The sequence below is a fragment of the Arvicanthis niloticus genome, chromosome 14 (assembly GCF_011762505.2).
Source record: "Arvicanthis niloticus isolate mArvNil1 chromosome 14, mArvNil1.pat.X, whole genome shotgun sequence".
Lineage (NCBI taxonomy): Eukaryota > Metazoa > Chordata > Mammalia > Rodentia > Muridae > Arvicanthis > Arvicanthis niloticus.
In genome coordinates this window covers 52,708,671-52,733,909 of record NC_047671.1, presented here as the reverse complement: position 1 = coordinate 52,733,909, position 25,239 = coordinate 52,708,671, and the positions used below count along the sequence as shown (strand labels likewise).

At 43.6% G+C, this 25,239-nt stretch overlaps 1 protein-coding gene and 1 pseudogene across 3 annotated transcripts; one reads left to right on the top strand and one right to left on the bottom strand.

The window, feature by feature from the left end:
• Positions 1-268: 268 nt before the first annotated feature.
• Cdc25c (cell division cycle 25C) lies at positions 269-18,575 on the bottom strand. Of its 3 annotated transcripts, none has more exons than XM_034517997.2 (14): positions 18,370-18,575; positions 17,802-18,023; positions 16,545-16,639; positions 14,585-14,630; positions 13,308-13,341; positions 12,994-13,083; positions 10,549-10,647; positions 9,854-10,048; positions 5,643-5,744; positions 4,734-4,796; positions 2,549-2,647; positions 1,911-2,044; positions 1,050-1,161; positions 269-867 (listed from the first exon to the last, which is right to left on the bottom strand). In XM_034517997.2, the coding sequence occupies exons 2-14, from the start codon at positions 17,990-17,992 to the stop codon at positions 715-717; spliced, it is 1,413 nt and encodes a 470-aa protein (XP_034373888.1). In that variant the 5' UTR covers positions 17,993-18,023; positions 18,370-18,575; the 3' UTR covers positions 269-714. The 3 variants fall into 3 exon arrangements, with proteins under 3 accessions (XP_034373888.1, XP_034373887.1, XP_076768947.1); XM_034517996.2 differs by having other exon boundaries at positions 17,802-18,027; positions 18,370-18,573; XM_076912832.1 differs by lacking the exon at positions 12,994-13,083 and having other exon boundaries at positions 17,802-18,027.
• A 2,770-nt stretch (positions 18,576-21,345) lies between these two features.
• LOC117719634 (oocyte-specific histone RNA stem-loop-binding protein 2-like) lies at positions 21,346-25,213 on the top strand (annotated as a pseudogene).
• The last annotated feature ends 26 nt before the right edge of the window (positions 25,214-25,239 follow it).

The following is a 25,239-nucleotide window of genomic DNA, read 5'->3' as shown; positions in this document are numbered from 1 at the left end:
TGTTTTTTGATTTTTTTTTTTTTTTTTAGACAGGGTTTCTCTGTATAGCCTTGGCTGTCCTGGAACTCACTCAGTAGACCAGGCTGGCCTCGAACTCAGAAATCTGCCTGCCTCTGCCTCCCAAGTGCTGGGATTAAAGGCGTGTGCCACCACCGCCCGGCCATCTTATGACTATTCTCCTTGTGTCCTCCAGGAAGATCCTCCAGGAAGAGACTGGGTTCACTTCAATTTTACCTTCCCATTTGAGAAAAGAGGCTGAGAAAGGGAAGAAAATACAAAGAGGGAAGTCAATGTTCTTAAAAAGCCAGAAGCCTGTGCAGAGGAGCTGCTTGTGACAAGATACGGGGGATTGGGAAGAGAACTCTCAAAAGCAATGCAAACATCTCTGCTCAGCGCCTGGAATCCGGCCAGCGGCTCCATGGCTCCCAAGCCCAGCACTTCATCAGCATGACAAGCTGGGGCCTACAGACACCTACAGGTTTCTGTTTAATGGGTTTTGTTTGTTTTGTTTTTGAGACAGAGTCACATGTAGACCAGACTTCCCCAACTCAAAGATACTCCTGCCTTTGCCTCCTTAGTGCTGGGAGGACTGAAGGCATTTGTAGCACGCCTGGCTATGACCGTGTCTGCAGACACAATCATGGGGTTAGCGACATGGAAGATGACTCCTCCTGTTCAGGGAGTGTAGTGTCTTCACTGCCACTATTATAGTCACTATTGCGGGCTCACACCCTTCACCAGAAGGGCAATCTGTTCCTGCAGCTGCCGCTCCCCGTCCTGGGCTTTGCTCTGGCTTCTCCAGCTCAGCAGCTCAGCCTGGTGGTCCTGGTGAAGCATGGGACAGTAGCTCTGCGGTTCACACAGCTCCTGAAAGGAATGGGACAAACATTTCTTAGACTCCGGAGCTCTGCCTACTAAGACGAGATACTGCTCACTGTGGCTGAGGAACGAGTCTTCTCTTAGACTGCTTTCCAGTCCCTGGAGACTGCATGCTAAGCCGACTTAAAACACCCTTCCCACCTCGTCTGAGATCTTCCACATCCTCTTACCATATATTCTGGAAAGAAGTCTCTGTAGCCCCCTCTGAGGACATACAGCTCGGGGTAATATAGTGCCGGGTACTGGTTCAGAGCCCTATCTTTTTTTCTCAGAGAACGGCACCTGTAAAGAAAATCCAGAGATGGGTTAGATGGAGGAAGCAAAGCCAGGCCTCTATGTCCTTCAGTGGGAGGGAGGGAAGAACAGACTCTGAGTGACTTCCCTGAAGGACCTTCAGTGCTGGGAATGTAGCTCAATGGTAGAGAACTGCGTAGCACACAGAAGACACAGGCTCCATTTACAGCCACCACCTCCAGCACACACAGCCTCTCACCATACTTACCAACCAAGGTCTAAATGACATTCTTTACCCTTCCTCCATTGAAGTTATCCTCAAATCCCTTTGTGTGTGTGTTTACATGATTTTTGATTGGTTTTGTTTTGTTTTTGAGACAGGGTCTCACTATGTAGACCAGACTGACTCCTGAGTGCTGGGATCATAGGCATGAACCACCATGTCTGGATTTTTTTTTTTCCGTGTATATCCCTGAAACACCATGACTATCCTACATTTCTGTGTTGGGATTATAGGTGTGTATAATTATGCCCAATTTTATGCAATATTGGGTATCAAACCCAAGGACTATATATTCTAAGCAAGCACTCTGCCAGCTGGGTTACATCTCCAATGCCCAATGCTTTGCTTTAGTGCTCAAACTTTTGAATTGTAGGCACACCTTCCTTCGATCACCCTAACATAACGGAATTGCAGTGGAAGGCATTCATTCAGGTTCATCTCCGTCCAAACTGGAGTGCCAAGTTGTACTAAAGACCCGTTTCCGTCACCAGGTTTAGCTCATGCAGACACTCACATTCGGGGGCCTCTCTCTGAGGAGAATTCACAGAGGAACACAATGATGACTCTTTTCTGGGTGTCCAGAGGGACAACAGGCTTCCTCAGAAAGAACTCATGTAGTTCCTTCTGACTGTACAGGTTTAAGGCTCCCTGTAGAAAAGAATGTTAGCAAGTATTCCTCAAGGACTTGTGTACAGTCAGTACTCGGGAATGACTGGTATACTTTTCTAGGACATTGAGGCCAGAAAAACCAGGCAACAAGGAGTTCCGGGGTAGGAACCTAAGCCTCCCTCTGTATCTACTCCAGAATTTGGCACAGAGTTTGGTATACAGCTGCTCAATAAATACTCACTACAGTACAGGATAAACTGAGAACTGTTTGTGAACATTAAATATTTGCAAAGTGCTTTCTGGTTTCTGGATGGTTTTGAGGTTTCCTAGGCTCCCACAGGAAAGAGGGAGACTGTCAAGGAGGGAAAGGGTTTGATCAAGGTACACAGAATTACAACGGGAATAAGGGCTTCCTCTGATGGGGTCTGAATGTATCATCTCTATCCTAGTGCTAGAGTTCACAGGACCCTTTGCCCACACACTCTTTTCAATAAAACCAAATCTGCAGCCTCTCCTCTCCCAGTGCCCACAATGTAACCTCACCAGGATGTGTCCTCCCAGGTACTCATACGGATAGCGGCAATCAATGATATAAAACCTCTCAATCACACTCTGGAACTTTCCAGACAGCAAAGCAGCCACCTGCACACAAAGAATGGTTAAATATCCTGTTCACTGTTGCTCTGAGAGAAATGAGCCATGCAGCTCCTTTCTGCACATTCCCAACCGTCAGCCACCCAGGATCACACTGTATGCAGAACCTCCGAACTTAGCCTGTATGTGTAACACGGCAAGTGGGTAAAGCCTAATCCCACATGAGCGTGAGCTGGGAATGGCCCGTGTAGATGACCCAGGGGCTGATGCCGAGGTTACCTATCTAGAGAAAAGCATGACCGACAGCCTCTCAGGAGACAGCTAAGGAGTAGAGCAGCAGCAGAGGTGGTAGTGGTTAGACAACCCAATGTAAGAGGACATGAGGAATAGTCCCCAGTCACCAAGTCCTGAAGGAAAAGCTGGTCCAGCCTTTCTAAAGAGAACTTTGTAAAGACATACAAAATACATGGAATCATACTTCCTATTTTAAAACCTTTGTTTTGTGAGATAAAGTCTTAAGTAAGTAGCCCAGGCTGTCCTCAAACTCACTATGTACCAGAGACTAGCTCTGAAATCTTGATCGTCTTGGCCCCAACTCCTAATGGCTGGGATTATAGGCATGTACCACCATCCCCAGTTTCTGCTAACACCTTTACTTAAGTACACAAATTGATATTCATATTAGCATTGTTTTAGGATACTGGAACATTACAAACAACTCACACATCCATTAAGAGGAGTTTAGTTAAACAAATTGCATATTTTGGTATAACAGATTACATAGCTATTAAAATAACATAGATTTTTGTTTGATTGGTTTTTTGTTTTTGAGACAGGATTTCTCTGTGAAGCACTGGTTGTCTTTGAACTGTTCCATAAACCAGGCTGGCCTCAAACTCACAGACTCTGCCATCCTCTGTCGCTCAAGAGTTAGAATTAAAGGTATGTGCTGCCGCCGCCACCTGGCTTTCTCCCCCCTTCACTAGGTCTTACTATGTAGCCTGCCTGGCCTCACCTTGTTGGTTGCTTACGGTTATCTCACCAATTAACTGCAACATTACAAGTTCACCATTACCGTATTTTTTATAAACTGGGTGGGCGGATCTCTCTAATCATGGCCAGTCTGGTCCACACTGTAAGTTCCAGGCCAGACTCTGTCTAAAAGAGGAAATCTCTTTCTAAAAGTAAGAGGCTGGAGTACTTTAGGTGGTACAGTGCGTACACCAAGCCTGTTCTCCTAACCTGCAACACTGCCAGCACTCCTTATACCAGGTGTGGTGGTACCTGCTTGTAATCCCAGCACTCAGGAAGTCTAGGCAGAAGGCTCAGAAATCCAAGGTCAGTAATCATCTCAACTACATAGTAGCTACAGCCAACCCAGTCAGGATGAAGGAGAATCAGACAACACTCTGTCTCAAGAGGAGAGTCATATTGTGTGTGTGTGTGTGTGTTTTAGAGAGAGAGAGAGAAAAGAGCAGCGGCAGATGAAGACAGATTATTAACATGTAAATCAGGATTCATGGCTGCTTTGAGACCCCGAGTGAGTTTTTTCTTTTTATGTTTTCCTTCCCTTCTCTCCTTTATCTACAATAATATATTATTTGTTTAAAATTTTTTTTCAAAAGACTTTTTTATTTTATATATGAGTGCTTATTTATTTTATATATGCATGTCAGAGGAGGGCATCAGATCCAATTACAGATGGTTGTGAGCCACCATGTGGTTGTTAGGAACTGAACTCAGGACCTCTAGAAGAGCAGTCAGTGCTTTTAACTGCTGAGCCATCTCTCCAGCCCCTCAACTAAATATTATAAAAGATAGAAATTGAAGCTGGGCAGTGGTGGCGCACGCCTTTAACCCCAGCACTTGGGAGGCAGAGGCAGGTGGATTTCTGAGTTCAAGACCAGCCTGGTCTACAGAGTGAGTTCCAGGACAGCCAAGACTACACAGAGAAACCCTGTCTCAAAAAAAGAAAGAAAGGAAAAAAAAGATAAAAAAGAAAAAATACAAAGGAGTCCTTCAATACAGCTGCAGTTAAATAAGAGCCCACGAGAGTGGACAGAGTGAAAGGCATACAGGCTGAAGTGCATGTTGGGAGCTCAGGCCAGGGGCTGATGATAAGAAATACACTTACTGTGTCTGGGCTGATATACTTCAGATCCTGGTGTTTCCCTGGCACTGTTGGCAGCACACACACCTAGAAAGATCCAAGAACTGAAATAACAACAGGAATTTCCCATCCAAGCACAACAAACACTCCCATATGATGCTTTCCACGGGATTCTATCCCACAAGGAGTTTACAGAGAAATTGTGAGTAGCCAAAAAGTTAACTAATAAATCGCTATTGTGAAATGACGAAATAAGGCTCTGCAGAGATGGCTCAGTGGTTAAGAATACTAGTTGTTCTTCCAGAGGACCTGGGTTCAGATTCCACACACAGATGGTGGGTCAAAACTGTCCCTAGCTCTAGTGCCAGTAGATTTGACACCCTCTTCTGGCCTCTGACAACACTGCACAGATATGTGGAGACATATACACAAGCAAAACAACCAAACACATAAAATCAAAATATTTTGTTTTTTGAGAGTCTCACTATGTAACTTTGGTTGTCTTGGAACTTACTCTGTAGACCAGCCTGACCTTGGCTGCCTCTGCCTCCCAAGTGTTTGTATTAAAGGCAAGCATATCTGGCTAAATCTTTTTTTATTTCTTTAATGATGAAATGAGAGGCTAGAGACCTTGCTCAGTGTTTATGAGCACTTGCTGTCTTTTGAAGGACCAATGTTCATTTCCCAGCACCCACACTATGGCTCACTTGCCCATACACATATTTAGGCAAAATACGTAAAAATGTAAAATAGGGCTGGAGAAATGGCTCATAACCATCTATAATGGGATCTGATTCCCTCCCCTGGTGTGCATGATGACAGATCACTCATAATAAATAATATGTATGTATACACACACACACACGAGGGGGGAATGAAAGACAGGAGGAAGAGAGGGAGCGAGAGAGGAAGAGTATATATAACCAAACGCACCTTTGAGAAATCACCAATCAGATGCTCTGAGTCAGAATCTTCCTCCTCCATCTGAATGGCATTCATGTCACAGAGAGGGACCATCTTCTTTAGACTTAAGCCCTGAAAAGACAAAACTCTCACTACTCCCAGTTCTCATGTTAAAGATGTAAAGACCTGGACTGGCAAGATGGCTCAGTAAATAAAGTACTTGCTGGGTCCTGGCGACCTGAGATCAATTCCCAGAACCTATATAAATGTGGAAAGGAAAAACAATTCCTAAAACTACTCTCTGACCTCCACATACATGTGCAAGCCTACACAAACACACACACACACACACACACACACACACACACAATTAAATGCATACACATATAAATAAAATAAAAATCCAAAAGAAGTTTTAAATAAATATAATCTCTTTTATGATGTGGAGAAACTGGGACACTAGTGCGTTGCTAGTGGGAACATAAAATGATGTACTGCAGAGGGCAGTTCCTAATTTAAGTATAAAACTGTCCTATCTCAACACTGTACAGACTGGGGTAAAGCTCCAGGGCCCAGCAGTTACCTCACGTTTGCTAGGTCCTGAGTTCAACCCCAACACTGAAAACAGTGTCAAGACATTACATGGACTTGGCATGTCGGTACACACTTGCAATTCCAGCATTTAGAATTTGAATGCTGTCAGGCAATGGTGGCGCACGCCTTTAATCCCAGCACTTGGGAAGCAGAAGCAGGTAGATTTCTGAGTTCCAGGCCACCCTGGTCTACAGAGTGAGTTCCAGGACAGCCAGGGCTACATAGAGAAACCCTGTCTCAAAAAACCAAAAGAGAGAGAGAATTAGAATGCTAAGGCCAATCAGAGCTACATAATAAGACTCTGCCTTTAAAAACAACAATTAACATTAACACACTTAACACTCTCTCTCCCCACCCCATGCCAGGATTGAACTCAGGACCTCCTGTACAAATATGGATCTTCTCTTTGTATCCGTGAGTGGTCCTGTGGGTGGAGGCCAGAGGTCAACTCTGGTGTCATTTCTCAGGAGTTGTTCACCTTGAATTTTGCAAGAGGTCTCACAATGAAGTCCGGGACTTGCTGATTAGACAAGGCTGGCCAGCCTCCTGTGGCTTCCTCCCTAGCAATGCGATTGGGTCTGCACATCTTGCTTTTCATGTGGGTGCTGAGGCTAGAGTTGGGGTCCCCATGCACAAAGTAAGTAATTTACCAGTTAACCTACCTTTAAAAAAAAAAAAGATTTACTTCATTTTTATTTTAAATATGTTTTGCCTGAATGGAAGTATGTGCACCATGTTTGTGCCTGCTGCTCATAGAGGCCAGAAGTGGCAATCAGATTCCCTAAAACTGGAGTTACAGGTAGTTGTAAGACACCAGTGTAGGTGCTGGGAACCAAACCTGAATCCTCTGGAAGAAAAGCCAATGCTCTCAACCACAGAGTCTATCTCCAGGCCCAAACTAAACTATCTTGTTAGCCCAAGGAATCTTCTCTAAAATTAATGTCCTTTATCAAACACTGTTTCCCTGTGTGTGTGTGTGTGCGCGCGAGAGAGAGACAGAGAGAGACACACAGAGAGAGGTGTGAGATGAAAACATGCTTTATTTAGGGAGAAGCAGAGACTGAGGTTGGGCATTACTATATAACCAGGCTGGCCTTGAACTTGGACTCTCTCGCCTCAGCTTCCTGAGTGCTGGAATTATACAAACTGCTTTCAATACTTTATCATATGAACAGCAATTCTATGGAAGGCTTATCATGTTCTCCATTTTATTTTTTTCATGTGTATTCATGTAATCCACGTGCATATGTATGTTTGCATATGTATGTGGAGGCCCCAGGTGGACACAGGAGTTTTGTCCACTCACCACTCTCCTTACTTAACCGAACTTGCTGGTGAGGCTAGTCTAGATAGGCAGTGTGCTCCAATGTCCACCTGATGGCTTCTCCTTTCTAGAGCTGGACTCGCAGGTGGACCTGTCCAGTATTGATGTGGTCCTCATCAAGTACTTCATAAGCTGAGCCTTCTGCCCAGCCCTGCTGTCCAATTTAAAAGGGAAAATTGCAGTTTGCAGCAAATAGGCTACCAGTAGTAGTGGGCAAGACTTGGAGCCCAAGTACCTAACTCCACGAGACCACCACATCTGCCTTGTGCTGAAACAGGCCATTCCTGTACCGTGACTAACTTCAAGCTTGAGGAAAGCCTCCTGCCTTAATAGACCTAATGCTAGAATTATAAGCATGAACCACCAAGGCTAGCAAATCATTTATTTCTAATTCTTTAACGTTTCTGTAAGGGGCTGGAGAGATGGCTCAGCGGTTAAGAGCATTGACTGCTCTTCCAGAGGTCCTGAGTTCAATTCCCAGCAACCACATGGTGGCTCACAACCATCTGTAATGGGATCTGATCCTCTGGTGGTGTGTCTGGAGAGAGCAATGGTGTACTCAGATACATTAAATAAATAAATAAATAAATAAATAAATAAATCTTTAAAAAAAATAAAGTTTCTGTAAGGTATGCCTTGTGTGGCTAGTGCAGGCCCCCCGGCCCTGCTTTCTGTAAGATGTGTGTTGTGTGGCTAGTACAGGCCCCCCAGGCCCTGCTTTCTGTAAGATGTGCGTTGTGTGGCTAGTGCAGGGTGCCCAGGCCCTGCTTTCTGTAAGGTGTGTGTTGTGTGGCTAGTGCAGGCCCCCCCCAGGCCCTGCTTTCTGTAAGGTGTGCGTTGTGTGGCTAGTGCAGGCCCCCCAGGCCCTGCTTTCTGTAAGGTGTGCGTTGTGTGGCTAGTGCAGGGCCCCCAGGCCCTGCTTTCTATACTCTCCACATCTCCATCAATCAGCCTGGTGCCCTCCACAACGTACTCCATTTAAATGAATACATGTAATGCCATTTTTGTCCACCTTGTTTTCAAACAAAGCTGACTCAGAAGTGCACCTCAGAGACTATCTCTGGTGTCAACACACACATCCAAGGCACACAGCTTCTGATTATCTCCCTGTGATGTGTGAAGTGCCCTGGAAGACACATGCAAGAACCTGCTATGTTATTCCAGCCATTGCTTTGATAGTGACTAAAATTACTGACCAAAACTTCTCATTCAGTAACAGGATGATCTCCATGGTGATGAGACACTGTCTGTCAGGTATCTCTTAGAGTCTAAAGATTTTCTTTTCTTTTTTTTAAAGTAAAAAAAAAATTTTTTTTTGATTCAAACCATGGTGCTTTGTAAGAACTGCCAGGGCTCTTGATTGCAGAGCCATCTCTCCAGCCCTATTGTCCTTGTTGAGACCAGATCTCATGATGTAATCAAGGTTGGTCTTTAATTCACAACCCTCTGCCTCTACCTACAAAGTAATGGAATTACAGGTATGTATCACTAAGACTCTGCTTTTTGTTTGTTTTGTTGTATCACAGCCTTAGTACAATAGGCAAACAATATTGTTTACTTAAGATTAAATGTAGAAGCTCATGCCTGTAATCCTAGCACTTGGGAGGCTGAGGAAAGAAGATTTCCAAGAGTTTCAAGGCAGCATAGCTACTACTGAATTCCAGAACTGCTTTGGCTACAAGTGAGTTCCAGGACAGCCTGGGCCTCACAGTGAGACCCAATCTCAAACAAAATGAAAAAGTCAAGTAGGTATGGTAGCACAGGACTGCACACCTATAATTCAGGAGGTTAAGGACAGGAAGATTGCCAGTTCAAAGCCACTCAGGGCCAAATAGCAATGTCAACAACCTGGACTACACAATGAGACCCAGTTTTTTAAGAAAATAGAAAACAAAAACAGTAACAAAAACCCAAAAGCCACTGAGATGATTCAGCTTGTGAGCCCTGACGACCGAGTTTGATGCTTGGACCCACACAGTAGGAGAGAACTTTCGCTACGATCCTCTGACCACCACATATATGCCATGTATGTGCATGCACACACAGAAACATAGACACATGCACAATGCTGGGCAGTGGTGGTGCACGCCTTTAATCCCAGCACTTGGGAGGCAGAGGCAGGTGGATTTCTGAGTTCGAGGCCAGCCTGGTCTACAGAGTGAGTTCCAGGACAGCCAGGGCTACAAAGAGAAACCTGTGGGGGGGAGGGGGGGAGACAAAACAAAACAAAAACAAACAAACAAACAAAAAAACCTGACACATGCACGAAGTAAGTCAAATGCAACAGAAAGGTTGAAAAATGAAAAGAGACAGAACACTGAACCTTGGTATCTTGGCCTTCCAGGGAACACTCCATTGGGTCTTCTGAAGTCCCTCCTTGGCCTTTCAGGGAACACTCCATTGGGTCTTCTGAAGTCCCTCCTTGGTCTTCTAGCTTTAGATTTTGACTCGGCTTTGGAACTGCAGTAATAGGACTGCCCAGATACTTCATTTCACTTTCCACCAAGATTTCATTTTCCTGTCAAGTATACTGACAAGATTAAAACCTATTTAGGGCCGAGTATGAAAGCATATGTCTATGATCCCACTAATCAAGGTGCTGAAACAAAAGAATCCAGAGTCTGAGGCAAGCCTGAGCTATATACTCAAATTCTGACTCAATAAAAGAAAAAAATTAAAATAATAGAAAAAATAAGAAATCCTTACCTTATTCAGAACACGCACATCATAAACGAGAAAAGAAATGAACATTGTGCACTGTGGCACGTGCTTGTTAACCTAGCACCTAGACTGAGATAGCAGGGTTGCTGTGGGCTTGAGGACAGCCTAGACTACAGAGTGAAATCTTGTCTCAAATCCCCAAAAGGAAAAGAAAAGAAGGAACCAAAGGCTAAGAAAAATTCTCACCCTGAAGTTTAAAAAAACCAAAAGTGTCAGAAGGCACATGCTAGAGTTTATTGTCCCCACCCTCTTCTCAGCTTAGGCAGGAGTCCACAGCTGTTGTATTCAGTAACTCACCAGCTCACAGAGAGGAGAAGCCAGAGGACTTCCATGCATTTTCCTAAACCTCGGGGTTCTAGGAGCCTCCCATTCCAATGTCTGTAAACTGGTGTTTATCTGTGTAAAAGGAACCCGTGTCAATCAGCTGGAGGAAGAGAAGCAGTAATACTGCCTGCCAAGAACATCACATCTGATCAAACTATGAATAACTCCCATGAAACACATAAACGCAATCATTAAATCATATCTGAAGATATAAATAATGCTGTGGATTTGATGTCTGACACACAGGCTTGCTTTGAAGGATACAAATTTTATCATCATAAGCAAAAGGACAGGGATGAAAGAAAGCTTGCTTGGGAAGGGATCTACAATTTTATTTGTAGATATTTGTTATTTTTAAAGTTTACTTACTTTATGTATATGAGTTTTGTTTGCATGTATGTGTGCACTACATGTGCCTCTGGTGCCTGCAGAGGCCAGAAGGCACTAGAACCCCTGGGACTGGACTTACAGATGGGTGTGGCACCTCCATGTGGGTGTTGGGAACTCAACTCAAGTCCTCTGGAAAAGCAGTGCTTTTAACCACTGAACCATCTCTGTAGTCCTGAACTGTGAGATTTAAAGGAGTGATTATAAGGGGAGATTAAAACGGCAAAAATGTGGATAGAAAGATGATTCAGTATATAAAGGTACTCAACACAAAGCCTGACGATCATGTTTCATCCCTGGAACTGAAGTGGCAGAAGGAACAGAAGGAACAAACTGACTCTTACAAGTTGTCCCTTGACCTCTATAGACACATAAACACACAAACATACACACACAGAGACACGTAGACACACACATGTAATAAATAAATTCAGTAAAAAAAATTTAAGAGACAGAGAAAGTAGTAATTTTTAAAAGTTGATTATAAACAGCTAAACCAGGCAGATCTTCTTTAGTATAAGAATAAAAGCATAGTGGGAGCTAGAGATATGGCTCAGTGGTTAGGAGCATGTGTTGTTCTTACAGAGGACCCAGGTTCAATTCCCAGCACGCACATGGTGGCCAACAACTACCTGCAACTGCAGATCCAGAGAATCCAATGGCCCCTTCCAGCTGTGGGTACTGTGCTGATGTGGTGCACAGACATACACACATAGAAGCAGAAAGAGTAGCAGCTACAGCATATACACTGATCTAGGTGGAGGGACGGAAGACAGAGAAGACTGCTAGAAAAGCAGTTAGGTGGATGGATTAAAAAATCATCATAGTGAGTGGGCAGTTCAGGATGGTGGGGCAGGATGGTGGAAGATAAAAGGACCATAGCTTCCTCAAGGTAGTCTCCTTAGTTTCACTGAGGAGAAATCAGAAAAAAGCAACGTGGGCCTGCTACTGCACATCTGTAATCCCACCTAAGAAGCTGAAGCAGGACCTCAAGTTCAAGGTTATAACTTAACGAAATTCTGTCTCAAAATGGAAGCTCAGGATACCCAAGGCCTTCCATGCAATCCCTAATACTGAAAGAATCAAAGTTTAGCTTAGCCTGCTGGTGCAGGTCTGTAATCTTAGCCACTTGGGAAGCCTGGATAACTGTGGACTCTGTTTTTGTTTTTTGTTTTTTTTGAATAATTTATTTATTGTTATTTAATATAAATTGTTTGTTTTTTTGTTTGTTTGTTTTTTGTTTTTTTTTTTAGGTTTTTCGAGACAGGGTTTCTCTGTGTAGTACTGACTGCCCAGGAACTCACTCTGTATACCAGGCGGGCCTCGAACTCAGAAATCCACCTGCCTCTGCCTCCCAAGTGCTGGGATTAAAGGCGTGTGCCACCACCGCCCGGCTAAATTGGTGTTTTGCCTGCATGTATGTCTATGTGAGGATATGAGTTACAGACAGCTTTGAGCTGACTTGTGGGTGCTGGGAACTGAACTCAGGTCCTCTAGAAGAGCAGTTAATGCTCTTAACCACCGAGTCATCTCTCCACCCCATGGACTCTCTTACAAAAAGTGAGCTGTAGCCTGCTTGCCTGGCATACACTAGGGCTGTACATTGTTCAGGAATAAAAGACAAAGAAACAAAGGAGTACACTGAGGCAGAGGCATAGCTCAGTGACAGGAAAGGGCTGTTTGAATGAGGACTAAACTCAATCCTTAGCAATGAAACTACAAAAAACCCCCAAGAGTTTGTGAACAAATTATGCTATGTATGTTGTTACGAAGCAAAACTATTTAGGGCTAGCAAGATGGTTCATTGGGAAGCAGTGCTGGCTGGGGAAGATGCCTGACAATCTGATTTCCATTCCTGGACCCACGTGGAAAGGCAAGAACTGACTTCTAGCAGTCCCTTACAGGAACCTGCACACACACACAACACACTGACTTGCCAACAGTCATTTACAAGATAGTAGCAGCAACCTGAGATCCAAACCGATGAACTGAACATAACTGACAGTTCACCTCTCAGGAAGTAACACTCACATTTTCTTTATGTGCAGATGTGCTATGCTTCGCATCCTTCTTTCTGTGTGCATGATCCAAAGCATTTGGAGTACTACAAAGAAGCTGTACCTAAAAGACATTGTCTACAGAAAGCATCAAACAGCCACAGCCACAGAGCCAGCTGGGAGCCCTCTGCCGCCCACCTGAGAGATAAGAGAAAATTTAGGCTTGGTGGCACATGCCTTCAGTCTCAGTGCTCAACGGCTGTTCCAGCCCAGCTAGCCAAACACAGTGAGGCCCCCTCTTAAAAGAAAGATAAAGAAAAAGGAAGAGAGGGAGGGAGGTCTACTTACTGGGATGCCTTTTATAATGTCCTGGTGAAAATCCCTGAAGATTAAAACAAAAACAAGCACTAGTCAGCTAGTCCCTACATTCACTTTGGTTCTTCAGTGGTTGGGGCACCCCAGTTCCTTCTGTTCAAGGAGCCCCAGTCTTTGTGATTCTATGTGTCTTCCAACAATATTTGGGGTATTAGATATCCAAGACTTAATGGTATCCTGGGGGAAAGGCCTCAATTCACTAGCATAAATATACAAGATAAACATGCACCAAAGGGGAGTTTGTCTTGCGTCTTTTGCTCCTGTTTTAATGCTAGGGACAGAACCTAGGGCCGTGCACTAGCTAGGTAAACATTCTACCACCAAAGAGCACCTACCACTCCTGGCTTACATTTTTTTTTTTTTTTAATTTCTTCTTCCCTCCCAAATTTCTACCTAGTCTGTACAAAATTGGCTATTTAAGTTTTGAAAGAGTTAGATGGATTCAAATCAATTTTTACTCTATGTACACCCCCTGGCTAACTATTTTAGATTCTCCAGAAGAGACTCCACAATAGTTATAACAACATAAAATGTTTGCTATGTGCTAGATACATGTTTTGTGTTTAATTTTTTGGGTGGGGTTAAGATAGAGTCTCACACAGCCCAGGCTGGCTTCAGGCTTCCTATGTAGCTAAGGCTGACCTTGACCTTCTAATTCTCATGCCTTTCCCATCTGAGTCCTGCGATTGCAAATGTAAACCATATTACCTGGTTCTGGTTGGAGTACGCTTTTATTTTTGGTTTGGGTGGTGTTTTGTTTGAGACAATGTCTCACGTAGCCCAGACTCTCTTTGCTATTCAATCTTTGCAATAGCTGTTCTTAGTAAGTACTTTTGTCACTGCATATTATGAATAAAGTACAATCCAATGAATTAAGAAGCTGTGGGTTCCAGCTAGTGAAGTAGTAAGTCTCCAGAACCCAGACAGTCCTGTTGCCCACCCTGTATCCTTAGCCACTAAAATACAGCACTTCTCATGTGCAAAGAGAAGCCCTAACATGAGAGCAGTACACCATCTCCCTTCATGTGAAAACAAGATATTTCCATGAATGGTGGTTTAAAATAGCCTGGATTTCACAACACTATTTAGAACTGGAAAACTTAAAAGCTATCAAGTCAAAATGTAGGCCTCCAAGCCCACTAATATCCAAAGTAAAATACATTATAGTATGCAGAGAGCACATAAGATAACATCCCCGAGATTCATATAGAAAGGCCACAGCATACAGACCATGTAACAGCAGAACTTACTTGCCAGCTACCTGTACATCCTGAGGTCCTGATGAATCCAAAGAACCTGCAATCAGATTATGAAGAATCATAGGCTGGGGATATAGCTTACTTGGTAGTGTTTGCCCAGCATGCACAAAGCCCTAGGTTCAATCCCCACCTCTGTATAAAACCATGGTGGCACACACCAGTTCCCATAGTTTCCTGACCACCACCACCACACAAATACACACTAGTAATAAATTTTTTTGTTGTTTGTTTTGTTTTTCAAGACTGTTTGTCTATGAGGCTCAGATAAACCAGGCTGGCCTTGAACTCAGAGAGATCTGCCTGTCTCTGCCTCCAGAGTGCTGGGATTAAAGGTGTACACCACCACCACCACCCACCTAATAAATAATTTCTTAACTGAGCCAGAGAGATGGCTCAGAAGTTAAGAGCACTTCACTACTCTTTCTACTTTTTGGTTTCCAGGACCCACATGGTGTTCCCTAACCATTTTTACCTCTAGGTCCAAGGGCTCTGGCACCTTCTTCCAGCCTCTTCAGGACCCAAGTACACAGTAAGTATACACGTAGTGTACATGTAAGAATAAGTAAGCCTTATTTTTTTTAAAGCACAAATATGCCTCCAATTCCAGCACTTTCAAGGTAAAATTAGGTAGATCAGAAGTTCAAAGGCTACATTAGATACTAGCTCAGGCCCCCAACTTCTCCCCTCCCCAAGAAAACAAACAGAAAAGAAAGTGGTTACCTGGGAAATCTGAAATTAGAGCAAATGCAAGAATGGTTTACTAGCAAAGCTTTTTTGTTTTAGACAAAAAAACACTTAAGAATTGGTGTTGACAGCACACACACATGCTCAAGCATGCGCACACAATTAACTGACAAATATTTTTTTCTTTTATATGTGGAGGGTACTAAGGATTGAATGTATGGCCTTGTATTTTTTTATGCCAGTTTCTTTGCTTCTACTGAGATTAAATTGGGATAAATAATAATGATAATGATAAATAACAAACATTTTACTTTCATTCCCAGCATTACTCAGTAAACAAAATATATTCCTTCTTGAAGTTTTTCTTTTTCTTTTTTTGGTTTTTTTCGAGACAGGGTTTCTCTGTGTAAGCCTGGCTATCCTGGAACTCACTCTGTAGACCAGGCTGGCCTCGAACTCAGAAATCCGCCTGCCTCTGCTCCCAAGTGCTGGGATTAAAGGCGTGCACCACCACTGCCTGGCTTCTTGAAGTTTTTCTAATGCAAAACGATTTCTATTACTGTTATTTTCTCTTTCCATTTATCATTTAACTAAAAAATTGTCTTATCTCAAAATTTCTTCTGTTATGCAGTGTTCTCTCAGGGTTTTGGTACGTAGTGGTCCAGGCTGGTCTGGTAATCTCTCTGTAACTCAGCCTCCCACGTGCTATATTTACATAAGTTAACACACCAGGCTTTATGTAGTACTTTCCTACTTTCACCATCTTCCATTTCTATCTACTACCATATCCTCTCTCTGAAAGTTACTTTTCCTTAAGTGTAAGCCTTAGCCTTAAAGGCTGAGCCACCTCTCCAGCCCAAGATGGTTTAGCAGTTAGCTGCACTTGCTGTTCTTCATTTCCCAGCATCCCATGGCAGCTCACAACAGTCTGTAATTCCAGTTCCAGAGGATCTAGTTCTTCTTCTGGCCTCTGAGGGCACCAGGCACACATGCAGGGTATATACACACATGCATGCAAAACATTGATACATATAAAAAATTAGTAAATATAAATTCTTGGGCTGGAGGGATGGCTCAGAGGTTAAGAGCACTGACTGCTCTTTCACAAATCCCAAGTTCAATTCTCAGCAACCACATGGTGGCTCACAACCATCTGTAATGGGATCTGATGCCCTCTTCTGGTGTGTCTGAAGACAGCTACAGTGTACTCATACACATACAACAAAAATAAGTCTAAAAAATTTTCCTTTAAAGACTATACCCCTACCATTTTCTTCAAGGTCAGCAGAAGTAGTAAGCTGAGAAGCAGACATCTCTCCATTGCTAAGATTCGAAAGGTCAAGGCAACATTTTGGGGTTCCTCTGTTGAAACATAAGTACACATCAAGATTCCCACTAGGGTGCACTATCCTTAAAAGGTAGAGGTCATGCTCTCAATTACTATCACAAAAAACTAAACAGCATCCAGACAAATCGGCTCAGACTGGGCTCAGAGGACCCCCTCCTCCCCTTCTCTATGTCAGTAATGTGAGCCGCCTTTCCTTTTCACCAATATCCTGAGATAAAATTTACTTAATGAGAATCTAAAGGGATCACTTTTAAGAATTTTTACTACATTTTATTTATTGTGTGTGAAGGTCTGAAAACCACTTAAAATAGACAAGGGACCTAGCTCAGGTCATCAGGTTTGGTGACAGAAGACCTTACATGCTGGGTCACCTTACCTGCCCAGTGAACAGGATCTTAACCTGCTCACCCTGAACACATAAACTCAATTTCTCCCTGGAATCTCTACTCCTCCTCAAATACTTGTTTGCTAATGAGGTGTAAAGATAGCATGACCAGAATTTAAAGTACAACACTAACCCTAATACAATTAAAGTGACAGTTCCCATAACATACTAATAGAGTTTTCAGAATTTTTCCTAGACAGCACATCGATTCCGACATTACAGGAAAAGATCATTCCTGGTAAGAAAGGAAATTAATTTTTTTTTCCTTCTTGTTATTTGTTTGTTTGCAATAGGGTCTCAGGCTATAACCCACTAGTTGTCCTGGCATTCACTAGTAGCTCAGGCTGGCCTTGAACCTGTTGGTCATCCTTGTCTCACCCTCCAGAATGGTGAGATCACAAACATACTCCACCAAGCCCATTTAGAAAAAGATTTTTTGGTTGTCTGTTATACAGAAAGGAAGCCCAAGACTCAGAGTCATATATTTCAAGGTCATAGTTGAGACTCGAACCTTGAAACAGGATAATTCAGCAAACAAACTTGTTCATAAAATCAAAGATAAGGTGTGAAAAAAAAAACTAATTTACAGACAAGAGATGGCTCAGTGATTAAGGTTCCCACACAGCTCCCACCTCAAGTGGCTCACAACCACCTGTAACTTCAGGGGGTGTGATTATAATGCCTTTATATGTGATTATAATGAGGGCACCTACAATCACAAACACTCCCATATTCGGACTACACACACCCCCCTAAATTAACAATAAATCTTTTTTAAAAAATGAATTTACCCCGACAGAATGCTTAGGTTTGCCGAGTCATGGAGTTTATCTCCCGGAGATTCTGGGAAATCTGAACGGATGGTAAAAGAAGTGTTTCTCTCCAAAAGTAGGTGTAACATCTTCCTTTGTTTTGATCTAAAACTGGGTGCTGAAACAGAATTTCCCTCTTCACTTGCGGGTAGAAAAGGTCCTGTAGACATGACTTCGGAGTCTTCACCGAGGGAGGCGGGGCTATCTAGGAGAAGAACACTCCAGATATTCAACAACTCCAGTCTCTCCACCCTTTTCAGTGCCCGGCTGAACACGGGTGGAGGAGCATCCCGGTAGGATGAAGTATAACCTCCTGGAATGTTACATTGCAGTTGCTCAGAGCGAAAACTTACAGACGTCGGACAAGCTCAGAACTTCAAAGGAAGAGAAGACTGGTTTGATCCGGACCACCCAGTTTCACACTCTTGACCAGAAGAAACAAATCTAACACACAAGATAAGGCTATTCGGGACCTCAAATCCATAATGAACCCTGAAGGGACAATCGTGTATCCGAGATTCCCGCACGGACGCAGTTCCCGGCTTACCTTAAGTTTAAAGGCCGACTTGAATTTTGTGAGAGGAAAAAAAAAAATCCTGCAGGACTGGAAGGAAGCAAAGACTCCACCGAAAGACAAGGAATCTGAGGAACAGAAGTAGCTCTTCGAGTTAAAATTGCATACACGTAATCCGAAGCTCAGCTTTGCTGCTTAAGCACTCTCCGGAAATGGCCTAAAGGCAAAACCAACAGCCATAGGCCTGACCATTCAAACCTTCCGCTCTCTTAACAACCTATCGTCGCTCTCAGCTAGCAGCGTCAGCCAATCACCGCACCAGAACCGGACCGCCCTCTGACCAATCGCTAGGCTCATACCTAGTCCGCTGGTCAGCTCCGCCACACAGAGAGCCTGGTGCACATTGGCTCTCCCTCTGGCCAATCGCCACATTTTTTTCTGTACTCAATTTCCCTCCGCCCCAGCAACCCCGGGAGATTTAAATCAAGCCTCGCTAAGGTTGACCAGCTTGAGGAACTATTTTTGAGTGAAGTATTCGCTTCTCCTTGCTTCTTTCTCGTGTTTTCTCTTGAGTTTTGTTACCTTTCGGTTGGAAATGGAGCACTTGCCGCCGGTGTGGCAGTGGTAGGAGCATGACAAGTGTGTGTTGATGCTGAGCTGTCACTGGCCCCTTCCAAGAGGTTTTCTAGATAGAAATTCCTTTTAAGGGAGAGTAGAGGAACGGAACCTTTCGACATATTCTTTATGACAGGAAGGTTTTATGCCTATAATTCTAGCACTTGGAAGACTGAGAAGGATCTCCCTGAGTTTGAGGACAACCCTCACTATAGAGTGAGTTCCAGATCGCCATGGGCTAGAATGAGACCCTGCTTGAAGAAAGAGAACGGGGCGAGTATACTAGTGGTGGTGGTGGTGGTGGTGATAATAGGACAGAGCACACTAGATAAGCACTGTCATTTAGCTGTTAGTCCCCAGTCCAAAAAATTATTTTTTAAGATTTATTTTTTTTAATATTTCATGTATGTGGGTACACTGTCGCTGTCTTCAGGAACACCAGAAGGGGGCATCGGATCCCATTACAGATGGTTGTGAGCCACCATGTGGTTGCTGGGAACTGAACTCAGGACTTCTGGGGTTTTTTTGTTTGGTTGTTTGGTTTTTGTTTTTTTGTTTGTTTTTTTGTTTGTTTTTTTGGGGTTTTTGTTTTGTTTTTCGAGACAGGGTTTCTCTGTGTAGCCCTGGCTGTCCTGGAACTCACTTGTAGACCAGGCTGGCCTCGAACTCAAGAAATCCGCCTGCCTCTGCCTCCCACGTGGTGGGATTAAAGGCGTGTGCCACCACTGCCCGGTAGTTGGGAACTTTTAATTAATGAACTTACTAACTACCTGGAGATCTTGAAAAAAATGTGGACTCTGATTCAGTAGGTCTGGGTTTGTACCTAAAATTCTACATTTGTAAGCAATTTCTCAGTTGATGGTGTCTTTGGTCCCAGGACCATACTCTTGAGTAGCAAAGCATTATGCTATACTTTTTGTGTGTTTTGAGACATAGTCTCACTGTTTGTCTTCAGCTTGAAATCCCTCAGCCTCTTGAAGTCTGGGATTATGGGTATGATGCCACGCCCACTCAGTTCCCTGTACTCTACTTAGGAATACGATTGATTTTTTTCTTTTCTTTTTTTTTTTTTTAGTATTTTATTTGTATTTCATGTGCATTCATGTTTTAGCTGCATGAATGTTCGTGTGAAGGTGTGGGATCCCTTAAAACTGGAGTTACAGGCAGTTGTGAACTGCTATGTGAGTGCTAGAAGTTGGTCTCAGGCCCCTGGGGAGAGCAACCAGTGCATTCAACCATTCAGCCATCCCTCCAGCCTCCCTTCCTCCCTCCCTCCCTTCTTCCCTGCCTCCCTCCTTCTCTCCCTCCCTTCCATGGTAGTTGAGGCAGGGTCTTGTTATATAGCCCTGGTTAGCCTCGAACTCATGATTCTCCTGCCCTAATCACTTAAATTCTGGGATCACAGGCACATGTTACCACATTAACCTTGACGCTTTTCATAACTAAAAATGTTAAAGCTGAGGATGGTTATGGCTACTTGTAATCCCAGCATTGTGGAGGCTGAGGAAGGATAATTACTAGTCTTAGCTCCATAACAAGACCCAGTATCAAAGAGAATGTTGGGAACTTGCTGGTGAGAGCTTGCAGTCTAAGACCTTGTGCAGCTGAGGCAGGGGAATTGCAAATTCAGTGCCACCTATCAAACCCCTGTCTCATAAACAAAGCAAATGTTTTAATTTAAAACTTTAGTATCTATTTAAAGTGCAGGCCAATAGATCTCTAGAGGCCCAGGAATGATTAAGGCTGCCAGGTGCTACTCATGCTAGTGGCTTGCAGAACACGTTTGAAAACAATCAGAAATACAACCTTTAAAGCTGGACTTCTGGAGTAGAGCAATGGCTCAGTGGGTAAGCATAAGGATCAGATTTGGATTCCTAGAACCCACATAAATGCTGGGTAGCATGATGGCCTGCCCGTTAGATTGGCCTTCGGTAGGCAGAAACAACGGCTACCTGGAACAAGCTGGCTAGTTAGACTAGCCAAATCTGTGAGCTCTGGGATCAAGTGGGAGACCTTATATCAACATACAAGGTGACGATTAAGACACATGATCTAACGCACAGGTACACAAATTCACCCATATATGTGAACAGACCTACACAGCACACACATATGAAAAAGAAAAGAAGCTGGACTTGGCTCATTTCTGTAATCCAAGAGCTTGGGAGGCTGACATAAAATCACCACAGTTTAGAGGCTAGTTCGTTTCAGACCACTAATCAGGGCTATGGAGAAGACCCTGTCTCAAAAGACCAACAAAACCCCCATAACTTTTATTTGTTCTGAGGATCTTGGCAGTTACAGTGGCTGAAAAATGTAGCATCTCCAGCCTGCTTCTTTGTTAATATCCCTTTTATCTGCAGAAACTGCTTCCCCAGAAAGGAGGTGTGTGAAATGCCTTTGTCCTCTAGGGTAGAGATGGTAAGAGTGGGAGTCACCACAGAGCCTTGTCATGTCAGGTAAGTTGGAAAACAAGGCTGGGGTTTGAGGTAGTGAGAGCAGAGTTTATTGCACTTTGATGGCTATAGTTAAACTTTTCGAGGCAGCAAGTATACCTCCCTGTAGGTGGGAAGCCAGATGAAGGGAGACAGATGAAGTGGTCCTGTGGCAGTGGCAGAAGCAGATAGATTATGGCAAGTGCACACCTGGGTACCAGAGCTTTCTGCAGCGGGCCCCCAGGTGAGTGCAGTTGTTGGCAGTCACAAGGACGCCAACCAAATGGCCTTAGCTCATTGCTGAGTGCTGAACGGAAACTGGATGCAGAGGGGCTGATTCTCCTGCCGTCTAGTCCCCAATAAGTTTGTGATTTCTCTCAAGTAGAAATAGTCTTAGCCCAGAAGACTTTCAAAGCTTGTCCATGAATTTTTTCCCCTAAAGTTTTTGTTTTGTTTTCCTTTTTTTTTAAATCATTTAATGTGTGTGTTGTGTGAGTGCAGATGTGCTTGTAGAAGACAGAGGGTCTTTACCTCCAGGGTAGGCTCTTCTGGGGATCAAACTTGGTCATCAGGCCCCCTAGCAAGTGGTTTTGTTTTTTTTTTGTTTTGTTGGTTTTTTTGTTTTGTTGTTTTTTTTACTTCCTAAGCCATCTTACTGGCCCCCACGTTCCTTTTCTTATTAATTTTCTTTGTAACTGTACAAAGGAATAGTTTCATTGGGATGCCTTCACTATGTGAATGTATTTCACTATTATTTGTTCATTTACCTTTTTAAAGTTTTTATTGTGCATTTATGTCTTCCCTGCATGTATGTCAATACACCACATGCATGCCGTGGAGGCCAGAAGAGGATGTTGGATCCCCTGGAACTGAAACTGCAGAAAGTTGTGAGCTACCATGTGAGTGCTGGGAATCAAATCCAGATCCTCTGAGCCATCTTGGCCCCCCTCTTCTGTTTTCATTATGTTCTAGTATTCTCTTATTCTCTCCTTTCAGCTCCCTTCAGACCTCTGTCCTCTTCTTCCTCTGTAGTTTCCTTTCTATTTTCAACACACACACACACACACACACACACACACACACACACACACACACACACAGGAAATGTATCAAAGGTTGGATATCATCTTTATTCAAGGGCCAGTGTATCATTACAATTGCTGCTGAAGTGAGCATTACACATGAACGTTGGTTCCTCACCCCCTTCCTCCCTCTCCCTCCATGTCTCTTAGACAGTCTCATGTAGCCTCAGCTGGCCTCAAACTCTCTATGTAGTCAAGAATGACATTGGACTTCTGTTTCTCCTGCCTCCACCTCAGAAGGCTAACATTTCAGGGTGCTAGAGCTATGTGCCACCTGGCTTGGCTTCAGTGCATTTGCTGGATTTGAGTATCATCCTGTCCTTGGGTAATCCTGTATAGGCTTCTGATTCACTGTGATAAGCAATGAGCAGTGTCCCTTTCCTTTGACTTCAATCTGACCCATATTTGTCATTGTCAGGGCACAGTGACAGCCGGGTTTTCACCCTCAAACACCAAACAAAAACAGGAGGTACAGCCGCCAATCCTGGGATGCTCAGATCAGGCAATGGCGAAGAGCCCTGCATACCTGGGACCCCCCCAAGCCAGTCTCTCCCTGACAGACAGGCTGAGGGGCGTGTTCAATAATCTGGCTCCTACGAGTGGTGTGGTACAAGCCCTACTTTGACCACTGTGCAAAGATTTAGGTTTTATTATTGGGTGGAGGGAGGATGCGGTATCTGCATCAGTGTATGTTCTCTCATTCTGCTGCCCCTCTAGGACGACAACAAAGAACTTCTTAAGGCCAGTGGATCCTTCACCTTTAGATGATCTCCTGGATAACTGGCCCCAGGACCCAGAATCCTCAGAGAATCGGGACAGAGTTGAGAAAGAGGCCCAGGTAGAGTCCTCTGCTGGAACCACTGAATCAGGAAAATAGATGTGGTTTAACCTGTGAGGGCACAAATAAGATATAGTCCAAAGGAGACAGGGCTGGAGCTGTATGGCGGGCCTCCCTGAGTCTAATCTCTCTTCATCACAGATGAAAGAACTAGACATGGCAGTACATACCTGTAAGCTCTACACTGGGAAGGTGAAAGCAAGAGAAACAGGAGCTTTATGTCATTTAAAGCATTGTACCACCCATTTTTATAAAATATTAAAACAAGAGTTCATTCCAGAAATTAACAGTAGGATCAGGAGTTTATTTTTTTATTTTTTTTCTGGTTTTTCAAGACAGGATTTCTCTGTGTAGCCCTGGCTGTCCTGGAACTCCCTCTGTAGACCAGGCTGGCCTCAAACTCAGAAATCCGCCTGCCTCTGCCTCCCAAGTGCTAGGATTAAAGGCATGCACCACCACCGCCCGTCGGATCAGGAGTTTAAAGCCAACAATGTCAACTACATGAGATTCACTCGCCAAACAAACACAAGACCTGCAAACAAACAAACAAAAAAGCAAAGCAATCAAAAGCCTCCTTGAAAATCTGAGAGGCTTAACTGTGGGCTACATTGTACTGTACAGTAGCCATCTAAGATCTCACACACATGAAGATCATACACAGGAAACAGTGGGGCCTTGCAAATGAATCCTAATACCTGACTTAGAGTGGTTTTCTTTTGCAGTAGTGAGCTATATCAATTCCCTGCCCTTGTATTAGTCTCCCTCCTTCCCTTCCTTTCTTCTTCTCTTGTGTATCTTTTCTTTGTTTCTTTCTTTTTGTTTTTTATTTACTTTTATTTTATTTTGGTGGTGGCAGTAAGGGGTAAGATAGCACCTTATTCTATAGTCCAGGCTGGCCTAGAACATAGTGTAACACATTGTGGTCTTGAGTTCATGGCAATCCTCCTTCACTGTCTCAAGTGTTGGGATTATAATTTTGAGCCAAAAAGCCTGACTCAGTTTCTTTCAATGTTTTGCAAATAAGCCAATGCCAACTTAACTTTCACACAACCATTTAACTTTAGTGAGCATGGTTAGTAATAAACAGGGAACAAGGTGGTCCATGCCTATAATCTCAGCACCGGGGAGACAGAGTCAGGAGCTCAGTAAACAGGAGGCTAGCCTGATCTATATAGTAAGTTTCAGAACAGCCAGGGTTCACATGAGAACCTGTCTCATAACCAAAAGAAACAAAACACCAAAGCAAGAGGTTAAGACTCTCTGATTTTAATATAACATTATCTATCACTTGAGCAGTCATTTAACCTTTCAGGAGCTTGGTTGTTAATGTCAGTTTCCATTTGGTGATTGAAAGGAAAACAGTAGTACATATGTTTACTTAAAGTATATGGTGCAACTAGTCATGGCACTTCATGTCTGTATTCCCAGTACCTAGAGAGCTGAGGCAGGAGGAACAGAGGCTAAGGACATCTTTAGCTACATAGTAGGCTTGAGACCAGCCAGAGCTATATGAGACCCTGTCTCAAAAATAACCAAGCCGACAAAAGTACGTAGCACAGTGCAGTTGCAGGAAACCATGTCTCCTCTACTATTTGTCAAAGGAAATGTACAATACAAAATAAATCTACACACATATCCCTTTACTTTTTTATTTATTTTTTAGGTTTCACTGTGTAACCCTTGACTGGCCTCTGCAGTTGAAATGTTGTCTGGCCTGGAAGCAGAGGCAGTCTTCTTGCCGTTGCCTCCTAAGTACTGGAATTTTAGATATGTACCACTGCCCCTGACTTCCCACCTGCATACTTGAAGTTTCCTGCTTTCTCCCCTCCCCAGCTCAAAGACAAAGATCTCCATCACTAAGTCTGCTGCTGTTTACCTATCCCAGATGAGGGGGATGTAAAATATTTAAACACTTGATTTATAGGTATTTGCT

Bases quoted from the DNA above. Each gene is read 5' to 3' on its own strand.
- Cdc25c (XM_034517997.2), bottom strand. From the start codon at position 17,992: ATGTCTACAGGACCTTTTCTACCCGCAAGTGAAGAGGGAAATTCTGTT. The intron at 10,049-10,548 runs GTGAGTTACTGA...TATACTTGACAG, and splicing joins CTTCTCCTCTCTGTGAGCTG to GAAAATGAAATCTTGGTGGA. The intron at 5,745-9,853 runs GTTCAGTGTTCT...TTGTCTTTTCAG, and splicing joins TGGAAGGCCAAGATACCAAG to GGCTTAAGTCTAAAGAAGAT.